General features: G+C 44.2%; 1 protein-coding gene across 1 annotated transcript in view; it reads left to right on the top strand.

Moving 5' to 3' along the window:
* LAMA5 (laminin subunit alpha 5) overlaps positions 1–15,853 on the top strand; it is a 90,361-nt gene that overhangs the window by 54,967 nt on the left and 19,541 nt on the right. Inside the window, exons 20-43 of the mRNA XM_069951472.1 lie at positions 447–552; positions 1,506–1,605; positions 2,175–2,331; positions 3,005–3,143; positions 3,980–4,122; positions 4,208–4,314; positions 4,567–4,720; positions 4,800–4,960; positions 5,042–5,150; positions 5,234–5,331; positions 5,409–5,577; positions 6,917–7,043; positions 7,140–7,279; positions 7,361–7,476; positions 7,818–8,026; positions 9,067–9,271; positions 13,745–13,889; positions 13,990–14,130; positions 14,214–14,375; positions 14,460–14,564; positions 14,652–14,735; positions 14,825–15,055; positions 15,454–15,564; positions 15,651–15,778. Of these exons, the coding sequence (XP_069807573.1) occupies positions 447–552; positions 1,506–1,605; positions 2,175–2,331; positions 3,005–3,143; positions 3,980–4,122; positions 4,208–4,314; positions 4,567–4,720; positions 4,800–4,960; positions 5,042–5,150; positions 5,234–5,331; positions 5,409–5,577; positions 6,917–7,043; positions 7,140–7,279; positions 7,361–7,476; positions 7,818–8,026; positions 9,067–9,271; positions 13,745–13,889; positions 13,990–14,130; positions 14,214–14,375; positions 14,460–14,564; positions 14,652–14,735; positions 14,825–15,055; positions 15,454–15,564; positions 15,651–15,778 (3,347 nt within the window). The remainder of the gene's footprint in view (positions 1–446; positions 553–1,505; positions 1,606–2,174; positions 2,332–3,004; positions 3,144–3,979; positions 4,123–4,207; positions 4,315–4,566; positions 4,721–4,799; positions 4,961–5,041; positions 5,151–5,233; positions 5,332–5,408; positions 5,578–6,916; positions 7,044–7,139; positions 7,280–7,360; positions 7,477–7,817; positions 8,027–9,066; positions 9,272–13,744; positions 13,890–13,989; positions 14,131–14,213; positions 14,376–14,459; positions 14,565–14,651; positions 14,736–14,824; positions 15,056–15,453; positions 15,565–15,650; positions 15,779–15,853) is intronic.

The following is a 15,853-nucleotide window of genomic DNA, read 5'->3' as shown; positions in this document are numbered from 1 at the left end:
AAGCCTTGCACCTGTCTCAGCAGAAGTTATAAGGTCTGTATAGTTATAGGTGTCTCTGATATTCTGTGTCCTCTGCAAAGCATCATGGTTTCATATGTCTGTGAACGAGGAGCCTTATTTATGGGGTGATGGATGGGACTGCGCTATGTACCGTCGAGATGCAGAGGTTATCCGAGGTGATGGATAAACCATGGAGCATGTGTGTAATTTCAGATAGATGTAACTTACGAGAGCTGCTGCTGGGCTGACAGTAAAGGGGGAAGTTGTGCTGTCCATTATCTCATATCAGTTACTTTGATGGCAGCCAAGATTGATTTATTGCGTCTGCCTCTAAATTTGTAGAAGATTGTATAAGTCATCTGTGTAGACAGATCTCAGTGCTTTTTTAAACTGATCAGCAATGATCTATGTGACTAACATGGCAATGTTTTGTTTCATATTACTAGGTCACAGGCCAATGTTTCTGCAAACCCAATATATGCAGTGGATCATGCAGCAAGTGCAAGGATGGATTCTACAACCTGAAGCCGGACAGCTACTTTGGGTGCCAGGGTAGGCTCCTATTCTAAGAAAGACCTTCACCCCCTTACTGAGTACCTATCAGTAGTGTTGTCATTCCTCCCCAGGCCTGTGGCTCAGCAGCTACTGCACAATTACACCTTCCATCATGGTCTGGCAGCCAAATGCCAATGGGAGTTGTAGTTCTTAATGTATAAAGAGTCATAGGTTTGGCAGCTTAGGTAGGGAACATTGGTAGTTCTCCATCTGTAAGAGCTTGATGGGAATTGTAGTTTGGCTATAGTCTAAAAACCCCAGGCTTCAGAACACAGGCTGGGGGCAGCTGCACGGTCGGCTGTAGGGCCATGATAGAAGTTGTAGTTTTGCAACTGCTGGGGAGCCATAGGTTTGGAAACACTGCTAGTCCTGCAGCTGCCAGAGCAATATGGGGGTTGGGGTTTTGCAACAGCTGTAAAGCAGTACTTTTGGTAACACTGCCAGGGGATGATACTAAATGTAAATGCCCAGGAGACACAGGTTTCAGAACATAGGTTTGGGAAGCTGTCAGGGCATGATGGGAGTTGTAGTTTGGTGATCTCCAGAGAGCCACAGGTTGGGGAATACTGCATGCATCAGTCCTTTCCACACATGGGGGGGTTACTAGTGTTTATTTCTGCCCCTTGGAATGCAATGCTATGACCTGAACAAGAGGTAACAACTGCCCCACCCCCACCCCTTACTTTATCTGCCCCACCCCCCTTTTTCTTTTTTTTCTTCTTTTTTTTTTGTTGTTTTGACTTTCTAAGCCCCTGTAAATTTTAGGACCTCTTTCTCTATCAGTGATGAATTCCCCTCTAATTGGATATCTCAAAATTCCTCTTTAATTCTTCGCTAGAAGAGCGGATGCCTCCCCCGCATTCCACAGCTAAGACCCCTATAAATATCCTCGCTGCCTCCTCCAACCTAAGCTTGGCAGAATGAACTAACCAGGTGTTTACCCCCTGCAGGATGCCAATGTGACATTGGAGGATCGGTTGGCTTGGCATGCAACGTGAAGACTGGCGAATGCCAGTGCCGTGAGAATGTGCAAGGTCCCCAGTGTAACCAGTGAGTGTCTATCGGAGGCAGGAAGCATCTAATATATCTTATGTGTGTGTTTATTATACTGTATTAATGGCTGTATGTGGAGGTTACCCTCCTGTCACTCACTCTGAGGCAGCTGCCACCTCTAATTGAGTTACAGTGAAATCGACCTCTGTGTGTATAGAAGAAGCCATGTTTGTCAGCTGTAGCCATGGCAGGTGACCAGGACAAGCATTGGGCCTTGTCTGAAAAGTAGCATAGGCTTATAAGTATCAGTAATGTTCTGATCCCTTTTCAACATCTCTGCTTGCCCTCACAGAATGGAAACTTGCTTCCGTGTGCACGCGGCTGCTTGAGTTGTTTCCATTCACTGACAGCAAACAGAGATCTGGAAATGGTGGAAATTGAAACATGAAATATTATAGAAATATTACATACAGGTAAATGTATTGACATGGGATAGGCCATAAATATGTGATCACTAGGGGTCGGATCAGGAAGTAACAGGAAGGAGCTGTAGTATGATTGAGGGTTGGGCAACTTATATATTATAAATCCTAGCATGAAATTACGTATACATTTTTGTTCCCTAGACCAGTCGGAGGCTATTACTTTCCAGACCTGCATCATTTGAGGTTTGAAGTAGAGGATGGACGAACAACTGATGGAAGACCGGTCCGCTTTGGATACAACCCTCTGGAGTTTGAAAACTTTAGCTGGAGAGGATACGCTCAAATGTCTCCATACCAGGTAGCTATGGCTGCATCATTGTTCTTGCAGGATAACTCTATTGATATGTAGTTTCTATTCTGCTCTCTGGAATTGGAAAAAGCATGTTTGTTATAAGACACACACACACCTACAGCTCCTATAATATAATTACTGTACAGAGACTGATGGAAATGCAACACTTCCCAGAATGCAAATCACAAGAGCAAGTTCTATGCAGATACTGAACAAGCAGGGTATGCTGGGAGAGTTTAGCTCTATAGCCAGAAAAATTCTGAGTGCAGCTCTGGAGTATAATATAATTCAAGATCAGTACAGGATAAGTAATGTATGTACATAGTAATTGAACCAGCAGAATAGTGAGTACAGCTCTGGAGTATAATACAGGATGTAACTCAGGATCAGTACAGGATAATTAATGTAATATATGTACACAGTGACCCCACCAGCAGAATAGTGAGTGCAGCTCTGGAGTATAATATAGGATGTAACTCAGGGTAAGTACACGATAAGTAATGTAATGTATGTACACAGTGATTCCACCAGCAGAATAGTGAGTGCAGCTCTGGAGTTTAATACAGGATGTAACTCAGGATCAGGACAGGTTAAGTGATGTAATGTATGTATACAGGATGTAACTCAGGATCAGTATATAGCATTTAACTGATTATATTACACGCTCCTCTATTCACAGCCAAAGGTCATACTGACCATCAATGTAACTTCCCCCGACCTCTTCCGAGTTGTGTTCAGATATGTGAATCGCGGTGTAGACAGCATCTACGGGAAGGTGTCACTCATTGAAGAGAAGAAGTTTAACGCTTGTGCCAATTGTAAGTATGTCCCGGCCAGTGAGAAGCAATACATTCCACAGAGCAGACAGTCGGGCTCTGCTAGCTGCAGAATGTCTCATTAGACAAGGAGAGGAGATGGCAGCGCAGACACTGGATCGGCCGCTAGTTCTAGTCACAAATGTCTTGGAAATGAAGCCGCTCTCATCTCCTATGGGATATATTTGTTCTGGAACATGATTACATGGCTCATCTATCTCACTGCCTGTAACAGAGCTTTGTCAGGAAGAACATTTGGAAACTCTTGTGATCATAAGACAGCTGTGAAAACTCATTACTTGTGATAACCCTTAAACATTCAGTATGTTTCCATGTCAAGGGATTGCATGAATAACAATTCCCTAATATACACTTGTTGTTGACTTCTATATCTTTACATGTAGCAGTGTTTTAAGAATAGAGCAGGGAAGCCGTGGGAGTCTCCTTAAATTTCTCTGTCAGCCAGTCCATGGCCATGAATGTTTTACAACCTATGTGCTGCACTATAGATAGAATGGTGTCGTTCCTAAATGTGGACCTGTGCGCTATTGATGGCTTTAATGTATAGCTTCCTCCAGCTACTCATAAAGAGAGTGAGACCAATAATAGAGGTAACTGGAGGACCCGTCATGTCGGCACATGACCCACAGTCTGTTTATCGTAAATGGACCTGTGTAATGCTTCATTTCGCCTGTGGTGGTGCTGTGTGCAAAATGCCTGCCTGCTGTTGGGTTCCATCTAGATTACTGATGATCGTGGATCATGGATTATCATGGATCATCTCCATGAAGTATCTAGATTTGACTTATGAGATTACTGTGACTCTTTTCACTTTGTAGGTTCTGAGCAGATCAAGCAGATTGTCTTCCCTCCAAGCAAAGACCCGGCTTTTGTCACCATCCCCCATGGAAGTTTCGGAGAACCCTTTGTCCTGAATCCCAACACTTGGTCTGTAGTGATAGAGGTGGAGGATGTTCTTCTGGTAAGACCCCAGATTCTTCATTTGTGGCCATATTTAGATTCCTTGGGTTAAGTTTTGACTCCTGGTATTGTTTCTTCATCCTTAGGATTACCTTGTCCTGCTTCCTAGTGCTTACTATGAGGCTCCGATCCTCCAGGTGAAAGTGACTGAGGCCTGCACCTATTCGCCATCCCCTGAGCAGAGCAATCAGAAGTAAGTAATATATCTTCTTTATGATATGGTTAGTCATGGTACATCCCTATGTGCTGAATATGCTGTGTGTTTTTGCATTCCATTTTTTAATTTGTGGTTTGTCCAGATAAATTAAGCTGAGCCTGCAGTGAACAAGTGTGGTAATTCAAGGTTATACATGCTGAAAGGCACTTCATGTACTCTGAAGTGGGATTGCACTAGTCTACTAGTTATGATCTGTATAATAGCCTATGCATCCATTATGTGTTCCAGTTGTCTCTTGTACAAATATCTCACTCTGGATAAATTTCCATCATCGGAGGGTATTGAAGGAGTCTGCCGCATGGATAATAGCCTTCCCCGACCCTGTCAGACTGAACAGATCACTCCCCGTCATCCACCGCTGATCGGTTGCTATGGAAGTGATGTAAGCATGGTGTCTTCTTACTTGGAGGCCGATCCCGTAAACATTGGCCTTGGTCAATAACCTTCACATTGTCTTCTAGATTGACGTCCTGTTCCATCTGCCTGTTCCCCACCCGGGTCGGTACGCCATTGTTGTTGAATACGCCAATGAGGAGGACCTTCAGACAACCAATGTAGCTGTGAACTCTCCCCAGACACCTCCACAGCAGGGAACCTTCACCTTCTACCCTTGCAAGTACAGGTCAGTCTACATTCAGGATGTTCAGTGTCTTCTGAATATAGTTTGTGACTTGATTTATAACTTGTGATACTTGTGTTACAGTTTCCTGTGCCGTGGCGTGGCTTTGGATGATCAGAAGAAGGTAGTCTTTTTTGATCTCACCACTGAAGTCACCATTCGATTCTCGGCAGACAAGACTCAAATGCACCTTGTGAGTCGTGTTCCTAACAAGTTCCAATTATGACTACAATAAATCTAGGCCAAATGCTGATTCTTAATCTGTTCCTCTTCCAGGGCAAGATCTTCTTGATCCCCGCTGATCAGTACACCTTGGAGTACATTGAGCCAAAAGTTCATTGCATTGCTGTTCATGGATCCTTCAATCCTAGCAGGTACTGTCTGGAGATCACAACTTGAGTCTCATGTTCACCGCTTATCCTGCTTTCTCATCTAAAATCTTTGTCCATAGTGGTTCTTGCACACCATCGAGATTCCATAAACCTTCTCAGTCTGTGGTGTTGACAGAAGGAAAAACTAGAACAGATGGCAACAATGGCCAACAGCTGCCATCCCTACCTGCATCCCTGCCTCCAACAGTCGTAGATGCCACCAAGCTGACCCGGCTGCAGTCCCCAGAGGTGTGTGGTTTGTGTATACATGCATAGGCTCTAAAACTAAAAAAGGATTATAAATTATGAACCCTTCTTACTCATTTGGGGACCATGGGTAACAACATTTAGCAATAAAGGTATAGCCGGAAGTTATAAGGCTGAATGTAAAATTTGTAAGTCACTCCTTGTGTACATGGGCCGTTGGATCACTACCCATATAATTCATTTACCTCTTTCAGTGGATTCCTCAGTCCATGCTGTATACTTCTACCTTCATAGGTATAAGGCTGTGTGTGCTAACTTAAAGTGCATATCTCTCCACCTCTCATTGATGATACATTTGCAAATGGCGTGCCACCCATAAAGGATGTGTTTCTGAATATCTGGATTACCAGTGCATTTGATCCATGTTGGAAAAAGTGCCTTGGGGTCAATCTTTAGGACTTCAGGATATTTGGGACCTCATTGGCACCAGGGCCCATTAAAGATCAGTGAGAGGTCTGACTTCTGGTGCCATCCAAAGTGCCATGAACCATACAGTGGCTGTACCAGGAACTACAGCCCTCTTTGCCCCAATCCCAGTCAAATAAATGGGATTGCATTAAATACCAATGATAGCTGCTACCAAATGAGCTGTGTCTGGTAACAAGAAAGAGGCTGCAGCACTCTGCGAAACTTAAAGGAGAAGTCCGGTGAAAAATTTTATTAAAGTATTGTATTGCCCCCCAAAAGTTATACAAATCACCAATATACACTTATTACGGGGAATGCATATAAAGTGCTTTTTTCCCTGCACTTACTACTGCATCAAGGCTTCACTTCCTGGATAACATGGTGATGTCACTTCCTAGATAACATGGTGATGTCACTTCCTGGATAACACGGTGATGTCACTTCCTGGATAAAATGGTGATGTCACGCCCCGACTCCCAGAGCTGTGCGGGCTGTGGCTGCTGGAGAGGATGATGGCAGAGGGATGCTCAGTGTCCCTCAGTGTCCCCCTGCCATCATCCTCTCCAGCAGCCACAGCCCGCACAGCTCTGGGAGTCGGGTCGTGACATCACCATTTTATCCAGGAAGTGACATCACCATGTTATCCAGGAAGTGAAGCCTTGATGCAGTAGTAAGTGCAAGGAAAAAAAGCACTTTATAAGCATTTGCTGTAATAAGTGTATATTGGGAATTTGTATAACTTTTAAAGGGGAAATATAATAATTTTTTGCGGGACTTCTCTTTTAACCTTTCCTTCAGTCATCTGCTTGAACACCCACAATCTTTACACTCCTGTACTACAGTTGCTTTACGGTATGCATAATCATTACTTTATACATATCTACTATGATCGATGATCTTTTTATCCACCCAGACGGAAGTGACCTACAACGGCCATGTTCAGACCCCAGGACGTTACGCCTTCCTTATCCACTACTATCAGCCTTCACAGCCCTCATTTACCATTGAGGTTCAAATCCATGGAGGACGTGTATGGCAAGGTAAGGACTGAGGGTGTTCAGTGGTTGGATAAAGTCAGCAACAAATCCTCAGTTTTTATGATTGCATATAAAACTTATGTCACTGTTCTCTGCCAGGTTCAGCTAATGCTACGTTCTGCCCCCATGGTTATGGCTGCCGCAGCTTGGTCCTCTCTGAAAATCAGGCTGTACTAGATGTCACCGACAATGACCTATCAGTCACCCTCAGCGTCCCTGACGGCAAGATAATCTGGGTGGTAAGTCTGGAGGATTCTTGCATCATCACATTGGTCATTTAGCCTCACACACTGGCTGATCGCTCTATCATGTTTTGTTAGGAGTACATCCTGGTCATTCCTGAGGATAGTTACAGCTCTAGTTACCTGGTGGAAGAGCCGCTGGACAAATCCTACAACTTTATCAGTCAGTGTGGTGCCAACAGCTTCCAGAGCAAGTAAGTTCTTGGTCTCTATCATTCTCCTTGGCAGAGTAATGAAATGGTTGAACATGCATGGTATGTGATGGCTTCCAGAACTGCAACTCCCAGTATGCCCTGTTGTGAAACTATGACTCCCACCAGGCCCAGACAACCAACAGCTGCCTGGATATGCTGGAAGTTGTAGTTCTGCATCAACGTTAGATCCACTCATGTAATGTATATATTCCATAGTGCCACCATTTATAGCAAACCTCTACTCTAGGAGGATGGAAGAGTTTCCATCATCTCGATAATAAGAAAGAAGCGTGTAGAGGACATCTTTTCCCCTTGCTGATCTGTCTCTGCTTTTCTTCCAGCCCAGCCACCTCTAAGTTCTGCAGAGATGCCGCAATCTCTCTGTCCCTCTTCTATAACAATGGAGCCCAGCTCTGCAATTGTCACGAGGCCGGCTCTCTGAGCACAACGTGTGAGCCATACGGAGGCCAGTGCTCCTGCAAGCCCAATGTGATCGGAAGAGATTGCTCCCGCTGTGCTACAGGATTCTGGGGGTTCCCTGACTGCAGGCGTAAGTTGCTGCTGGTCCATCCTTAAGGATCTTGCTCCCTCATAGCTGTCACTGAGTAGAATCATCCTTGTTTCTACTTAGTAGCTGAAACTCTCTATTAGTAAGGCCGGGTTCACACTGACTTTTTCTATCCGTTTCACATTTTCCATTTCAGTATGTTTAATTCTAAAACCTAGTCAACACCATTTTTGTGTATGGCAAAATAAAAAGCTATCAGTTTAAATCAGATTTTTCAATGGGAAATAGATTTTGTAGTATGGCATGTAGCAGCATCAAATTTTGCATTGGTTTTTCTCTTTTCAAATTATACATTAAAATACTGTGAACCCAGCCTTGTCTTATAGTGAAGAGTTTGTTACAGTTGCATTGAGTTTAGACAATGGGGTTAACCCGCAGAGAGCATTGTGAAGAGTAGATACAATTGCAATAAGTATGAGGTTTTCCCTGCATATAAGCAACAATGTTTACAGAGACCCTGAAAATACAATTTGTCAGCCTGGACTCCAAACTAGAGATCACAGAAGAATGTATATACTAGATACAAGTGTATATACTAGATACAAGTGTAACAGACCCTCACATGTAAGTAGTACAGATCTGTACAGATTTTTAACTTTCCATGTAAAAACATCACTAGAATAAAGGGGCTGCCGCGCGCTGGAGCGGGCTCTGCCCCTTTATCTCCGCTCCTGGAGGTGTGTTCTGTAGATTGTCCGTATAAGCAGTCTACAGATTCCACCTCCTGCAGCAGAGATGAAGGGGCAGCCCTGTGGTTCTAGTGATCAGCAGGGTTCTCAGCAGCACTTTTGACATGTTGCTTAGACATGTCCAAAGTTTTTTTTAAATGATAGATACACTTTAAGCTTTATTGATTGAAGAATGGAGAACCCCTTTAAGGTCTTTGAGAGGCCTTGACCTTCAGGCAGTGCAAGGTGTCTTGGTTTCCTCTCTGCCTTGGTTTTCCCCATTGCTTCTTCCCATCATCTGTCACTGTAATTGTGCATTGCACTTATTAATGAAAGTCCATCTCTCTTTGTCAGCCTGTGATTGTGGGTCCCGCCTGTGTGATGAAGTGACAGGGCAGTGCATATGCCCCCCTCGTACAGTAAAACCAGAGTGCACAGTGTGCCAAGCCCAAACATTTGGCTGCCACCCTCTGGTGGGCTGTGAGGAGTGTGACTGCTCTGAGACTGGACTGCAGAACCTAACCCAACCAGGATGTGATATCCAGACTGGACAGTGCATGTAAGTGACAGGAGCACCACATGTGTATACAGCTCCTCTGCAGACCCTTGTGTTCTCCACCTGTGTAGTCTCATGCTGCAGTCCTGTGTTGGGGTCTTATTACTTATGGTGAAAATTGTGAAAGTCTCATTTGTCAGCCACTCGGGTCGTTTTAACTGAATTGTGTTATAGTCTGAGAGATTGCGTCTGTATCGTACTGTGTAATACATTCTGCTTCCTCTTCTTCTTCTCTCTGAAGATTAAGCCAGCACAGGTGGGAGTAATACATGACTGCAGTATGGGAATACACAGCAGAGTTTGTTTGCACCCTGTAACCATGGAAACACATAGGTTAGGTGAGGTTTATATAAATGTGAAATATATTTGGAGAGGGCAGTTATTAAGGGGTTAAGTATAGAATAATGTACAGCCAGATCAGACCCCTAAATAGACATTGGACCCCAACTCTCTTGTGTGCCCCCCCCATCCCAGACAAGTGTCACCCTGTCCCCCCCTGCCCCCTCCACAGACCCTGATTGTCCTCCCCTTCCCACACACCTGTATCATCTTTCTTCCTCCTCCATAGTGCAGTGAACATACAGGACCTGCGGTGACATCATAGTTACATGTCAAGGTCCTTCACCATCTCTTTCCTGTACTGTTTCCTGGCTGCTGTTTAGCCCTAATTTGCGCAAAATCGCGGTAAAAACGCAGCGATTGTGCACAATTTATAGCTAAATAGCAGCCAGGAGACAGTACAGTATGGAAAATACCTCTTTTGATGAAGTAAAAATCGTCCCCTGCCTCCTCACAATGACAGAGGGCAGGAGGCTTCCAGGCTGCCTCATCCACTGTGATCCTTCTCTCTCTGCTCCCTGTGATGGCGCCCCCTTCCTGGTCTCGGCGCCCGGGGCAGCTGCCCCCCTGCTCCCCCCCCTAGCTACGGCCCTGGGTCTGCATAGGAGATGTATACACAAAAAATGTTGCATTATATATCATTTTATTTGTAGCTTTACTTACTAGTTGATTTGCATATTTGCTTTAGTTTAAACTTCTCCAAAAGGGCGGGATATCAGCTGCGAAGCTGCTGATAGTTTCCCTTTTAAATGATTTACAAAGTTGCATTTGCTTTTCTACTGGGTGTACTTGCACTGCACAGCCCGACTCTGTCTTCCCTTTATTGCACTCAGAATTTTAAACTCAGCTTTGACAGTGAACAGAGAAGTATCTTGTCACCAGGCTGGGGCTAGGACAGTAGTCGTCTACCTTTAGGCTGGGTTCACACGCTGTAACTGTGCGGCTGTATTTTTTATGCGGCTGTAAATGTGCGGGTGAAACTCCGGCCGTGGGAAAAAATAGACATGCGGCTCAAAACATACGGTCATTTACTTGGAAATCTGGTTCAACTAAAAATAACAAATAAAATGTTAAGAAAGTGATGCAAACACCTCTGGATGCATCTGGGAAATCAGGGAAACAGTTTACATGAATCGCTATTACCGGGGTTTGCGATCCTCTGCACTATAGCCGATGTCTCTCATGGTTAATATATTGAATTAATAAAACACATTTTCTGTCTAATAAAGTCCCTTTTATTGTTCAATAATTAAATGTAAACGATTCCATCATTTTGCAATTAAATATACTGTTAAAATAAATATATATATAAATAAATGTATATTTATATATATATTTATTTTTTGACAGTATATTGAATTGCACAATGATGGATTCGTTAGAATTAAATTATTGAACAAAGAAACTGAATTTATTTAAACGAAAATGTGTTTTCTTAATTAAATATTAATTAGTACAGGAAGCTCTATAAGCCGGTAATTCATATTCCCGGCAATAGAGCATTCTGTACTAATCATCACTTTACTTTACTCAAAACATCAAATGTTTCTTCTAATTATGTTGTGACAATAACATTATTAGAAGAAACATTTAGAATTATATGTGCGCTCAGCTGATTGGCTGTTCGGCTGAGCGCACATATAATGAGCCAGTCCGCAGTACAGTGACTTCATTGTGCTGCGGACCAGCGAAGAGGATACATCGGGGTGAGTATAGAGCTCTCCACACCCCCTCCCCAGCACTGCACCCCTCCCAGCAAGGAAGGGGGGTCAGTTAACCCCTTCCTTGCTGGGATGGGTGCAGTCTGACATCAGTCTGGCCCCCCGGGGGTTAAGGGGGATGCAATACATCCTCCCTTAACCCCTTGGGGGTCAGACTGTAAGCAGCGATCTGTAAAGATGCTGCATACTGTAAGGAGCACAACACCGCTCACAATGATGGGTGTTGTGCTCCTGTTTGTGTGTTGTTTGTGTGTTTCTCCCTTTTTGTTTTTCAGATATCGGTATCCTGTGGATTACGTCGGATTCCGTGGACTACGTCGATGACCAGCGGTTGTTCTTTGAATTTTTTAAATAAAATGGTCAATGAGGGGTGTGGGGGTGTTTTTCTTTGAATAAAAAATTTTTTAAACTTGTGTCTTGTCTTTATTTCTTTACTTTATAGACTTAGTAGGGGAAGCCGTCTAATAGACGGAATCCATTACTAAGTTGGGGCCTAGTGTTAGCCGGTATAAAATGGCTAACACTAACCCCCCATTATTACCCCAGTACCCAATGCCACCAGGGGTACTGGGAAGAGCCGGGTGCCAGTGGTCCCGGAGCGTCAAAATTGGCGCTCCTGGACCGGGCGGCAGCAGGCTGGTAAGATTTAGGCTGGGGAGGGCCTAAACCAATGGCTCTTCCCACCCTGGTGTTACCAGGCTGCTGTCGTTTGGTTTTTAACCCGGCTGGTTATAAAAATAGGGGGGACCCTATGCGTTTTTTTTTTATTATTTATTTATTTAAAAAAAACCCGCATAGGGTCCCCCCTATTTTTATAACCAGCCGGGTTAAAAACCAAACGACAGCAGCCTGGTAACACCAGGGTGGGAAGAGCCATTGTTTTAGGCCCTCCCCAGCCTAAATCTTACCAGCCTGCTGCCGCCCGGTCCAGGAGCGCCAATTTTGACGCTCCGGGACCACTGGCACCCGGCTCTTCCCAGTACCCCTGGTGGCATTGGGTACTGGGGTAATAATAGGGGGGTTAGTGTTAGCCATTTTATACCGGCTAACACTAGGCCCCAACTTAGTAATGGATTCCGTCTATTAGACGGCTTCCACTACTAAGTCTAAAAAGTAAAGAAATAAAGACAAGACACAAGTTTAAAAAATTTTTTATTCAAAGAAAAACACCCCCACACCCCTCATTGACCATTTTATAAAAAAAAAACATTAAAAAAACGCTGGTCATCGACGTAGTCCATGGAATCCGACGTAATCCCCAGGATACCGATATCTGAAAAACAAAAAGGGAGAAACACACAAAAAAAACACAAACAGGAGCACAACACCCATCATTGTGAGCGGTGTTGTGCTCCTTACAGTATGAAGCATCTTTACAGATCGCTGCTTACAGTCTGGCCCCCAAGGGGTTAAGGGAGGATGTATTGCATCCCCCTTAACCCCCGGGGGGCCAGACTGATGTCAGACTGCACCCATCCCAGCAAGGAAGGGGTTAACTGACCCCCCCTTCCTTGCTGGGAGGGGTGCAGTGTCGGGGAGGGGGTGGGGAGAGCTCTATACTCACCCCGATGTGTCCTCTTCGCTGGTCCGCAGCACAATGAAGTGACTGTACTGCGGACCGGCTTATTATATGTGCGCTCAGCCGAACAGCCAATCAGCTGAGCGCACATATAATTCTAAATGTTTCTTCTAATAATGCTATTGTCATAACATAATTAGAAGAAACATTTGATGTTTTCATTAAAGTAAAGTGATGATTAGTACAGAATGCTCTATTGCCGGCATATGAATTACCGGCTTATAGAGTTTCCTGTACTAATTAATATTTAATGAATAAAACACATTTTCTTGGAAATAAATTCAGTTTCGTTGGTCAATAATTTAATTCTAACGAATCCATCATTGTGCAATTCAATATACTGTCAAAAAATAAATATATAGATAAATATACATTTATTTATATATCTATTTTTTTTAACAGTATATTTAATTGCAAAATGATGGATTCGTTAGAAATAAATTATTGATCAACGAAAGTGTCTTGATTACAAATAAAATGTCTTTGATTAATTTAATATATTAACTATTAGAGGCATCGGCATTCGGCATCATTGCCGGCTATTTTTGAAGTACTCCGTACGGACCGCCTGTCAATCCACGGCCGCATGTCCAGCCGCAAACAATGGTCTTGTTCATTTTTTACGGGTCCGTTTACGATAGGGCCGTAGATTCAGAGATAGTGTGCACTGTGCAGCCGCATATCCTATACTTCCCAGCATACACACGAACCATCAAAAATACCGCCGCACAATTACAGCCGCACATACAGCCGCACTCTTACAACGTGTGAACCGAGCCTTACTATGTAGCCGTTTCAGTTGTGTTTCATCTTAATGCAACTGATTTGCTCTTCTAGGTGTAAACCAAACATATTGGGACGTCGGTGTGAAAAATGTGCACCTGGATTCTATGGTTACCCCAACTGCAGACCCTGTGAATGCAACAAAGCGGGCACCGAGCAGACTATTTGTGATCCTGTTACTGGGCGATGTCTCTGCAAGGTAGGGGAATCTTAGGGGGATACCTTCTTTAGTTGTGTGTTGGTCTTTCTTGGACTGCAGGGCTTGTCTGGGTGACACTTTGTATGTGGTCTGTATGTAGGAAAACGTTGAAGGCCCTACCTGTGACCAGTGTCGCCTGGGCACTTTCTTCCTGGATGCCGACAATCCTAAGGGCTGTACCCGCTGCTTCTGTTTTGGAGCCACTGATCGTTGCCACACCGGATCGAAGTATCGAACCCAGGTAAGGAATATCCTGCCTCCACCAATGTCCTTCCCACCTCTACTTTTCTATACATTGTGGCCTCATTCTCCATATCTTTTTAGTTTAGTGATATGAGAAGATGGGTTTTGGTTGGAGGGGATCGGCAGGAGGTTGAGATCACAGAGCGCCCTAGTGAAGGTCTTATTGAGGCGGATCTGAGGGACGTTCCTGATGTCTATCAGGAGTTCTACTGGCACGCACCCCGCAGCTACCTTGGAGACCGGGTATGTTTTGTCCCTTCTTACACTTGTGTGTTGTCTTTTTTTTTGTGGTAAACTCCTGTGAGAATTATGATTCTTTAACCCCAGGTTTCTTCTTATGGTGGGTTTCTGAGGTACGAGCTGAATTCTGAAGCCATCAGAGGGGACCAGATCTACATTCCTGTGGAGCGACGGCCAGACATCATACTGAAGGTATAACGCCCAAATAAAACTTTGAAATTCTGCTTTCTTAGATCTTGATGCCAGGGAAATTAATTTTTATCTTGTCTATTTCCTTAGGGGAACCAGATGAGCATTGCCTTTCTGGAGCCAAAGTATCCTTTACCTGGAGAGATTCACAGAAGCCGAGTCCAGCTTATAGAGGTAGATCAGTAAATCAGTGTGCTAGGGGGGCACAACACTGCTGAGGCTGAAAAGGAGGATCAGAGTCCATAATTATCTGTTGTTCACAGGGTAACTTCATTCACATTGGCACCAACTATCCCGTATCTCGTGAGGACATCATGATGGTTTTAGCAAATTTGGAAGCACTGCATATTCGAGCTCTGAATTCCCAGTCCTCCTCCATGGTGTCTCTGCGCCAGGTTGTTCTGGAGATTGGTCAAGGCACAGGGGTCGGAGTGCGGGCCAGTAACGTGGAGCTGTGTATGTGCCCTGCCAACTACCGGGGCGACTCCTGTCAGGTACCGAAAGTGTTCCTTAATGTTTTCAAGCCATAACCTATACCCCAAGATTACCATACTGTTGTCTTAATTCATCTTTCCAGGGTGGTGGGTTGCTTTTCACATCACATGGCTTAACCACATGTAGTTGTCCTGTAACATATGGCCTCTATTCCATACTTTATAATGCAGTGCCCCTATAATGTATTCGTACTACTAAGAAAAGCATCCTGCAATGCCCGCTGAATCAAATTCAGGCTTCAGCAATGAAAGAGGGAAGTGACAGGGGGACACTCAATAGGTTGCGAACCATGCATAAGTTTGGAGGGTTGTTCACATGAATGTAACATAAGACATCATGTGAATCTGTTTGGTCCCCAGCTCTATGCAGCTCTGACATCTGAATTCTCTGTTGACAGGAGTGTGCCCCTGGCTTTTACCGAGACAAGGGTCTCTTCTTAGGCAAGTGCGTGCTCTGCAACTGTGGTGGGCATTCTGACCAGTGCCTACCAGGGACTGGCACCTGCGTGGTGAGTTTTATTTTTTTCCTGTGTTTCGTGGTAAGAACCAAAATGATCTATTCAATAATGATAACTTCTGACCTCATGGTTTCCAGAAATGCCAGCACAATACAGAGGGCGACCAGTGCGAGCGCTGTAAGGAAGGGTTTGTGCCCAACGGAACAGTGGATGGAGTGTTACATTGTGTTGCCTGTCCTTGCCCACTCTCTGTGCCCTCCAACAAGTAAGTACCACTTTAGTGTATTATAGCGTATTTTTTCATATGTCCCATAATTTAATCCATGTATTTTATATGGCT

Source organism: Dendropsophus ebraccatus, chromosome 14 (genome assembly GCF_027789765.1).
Source record: "Dendropsophus ebraccatus isolate aDenEbr1 chromosome 14, aDenEbr1.pat, whole genome shotgun sequence".
Taxonomy (NCBI): Eukaryota; Metazoa; Chordata; class Amphibia; order Anura; family Hylidae; genus Dendropsophus; species Dendropsophus ebraccatus.
Note: the sequence above shows the minus strand (reverse complement) of the source record. Positions and strands in the feature narration are given on the sequence as shown.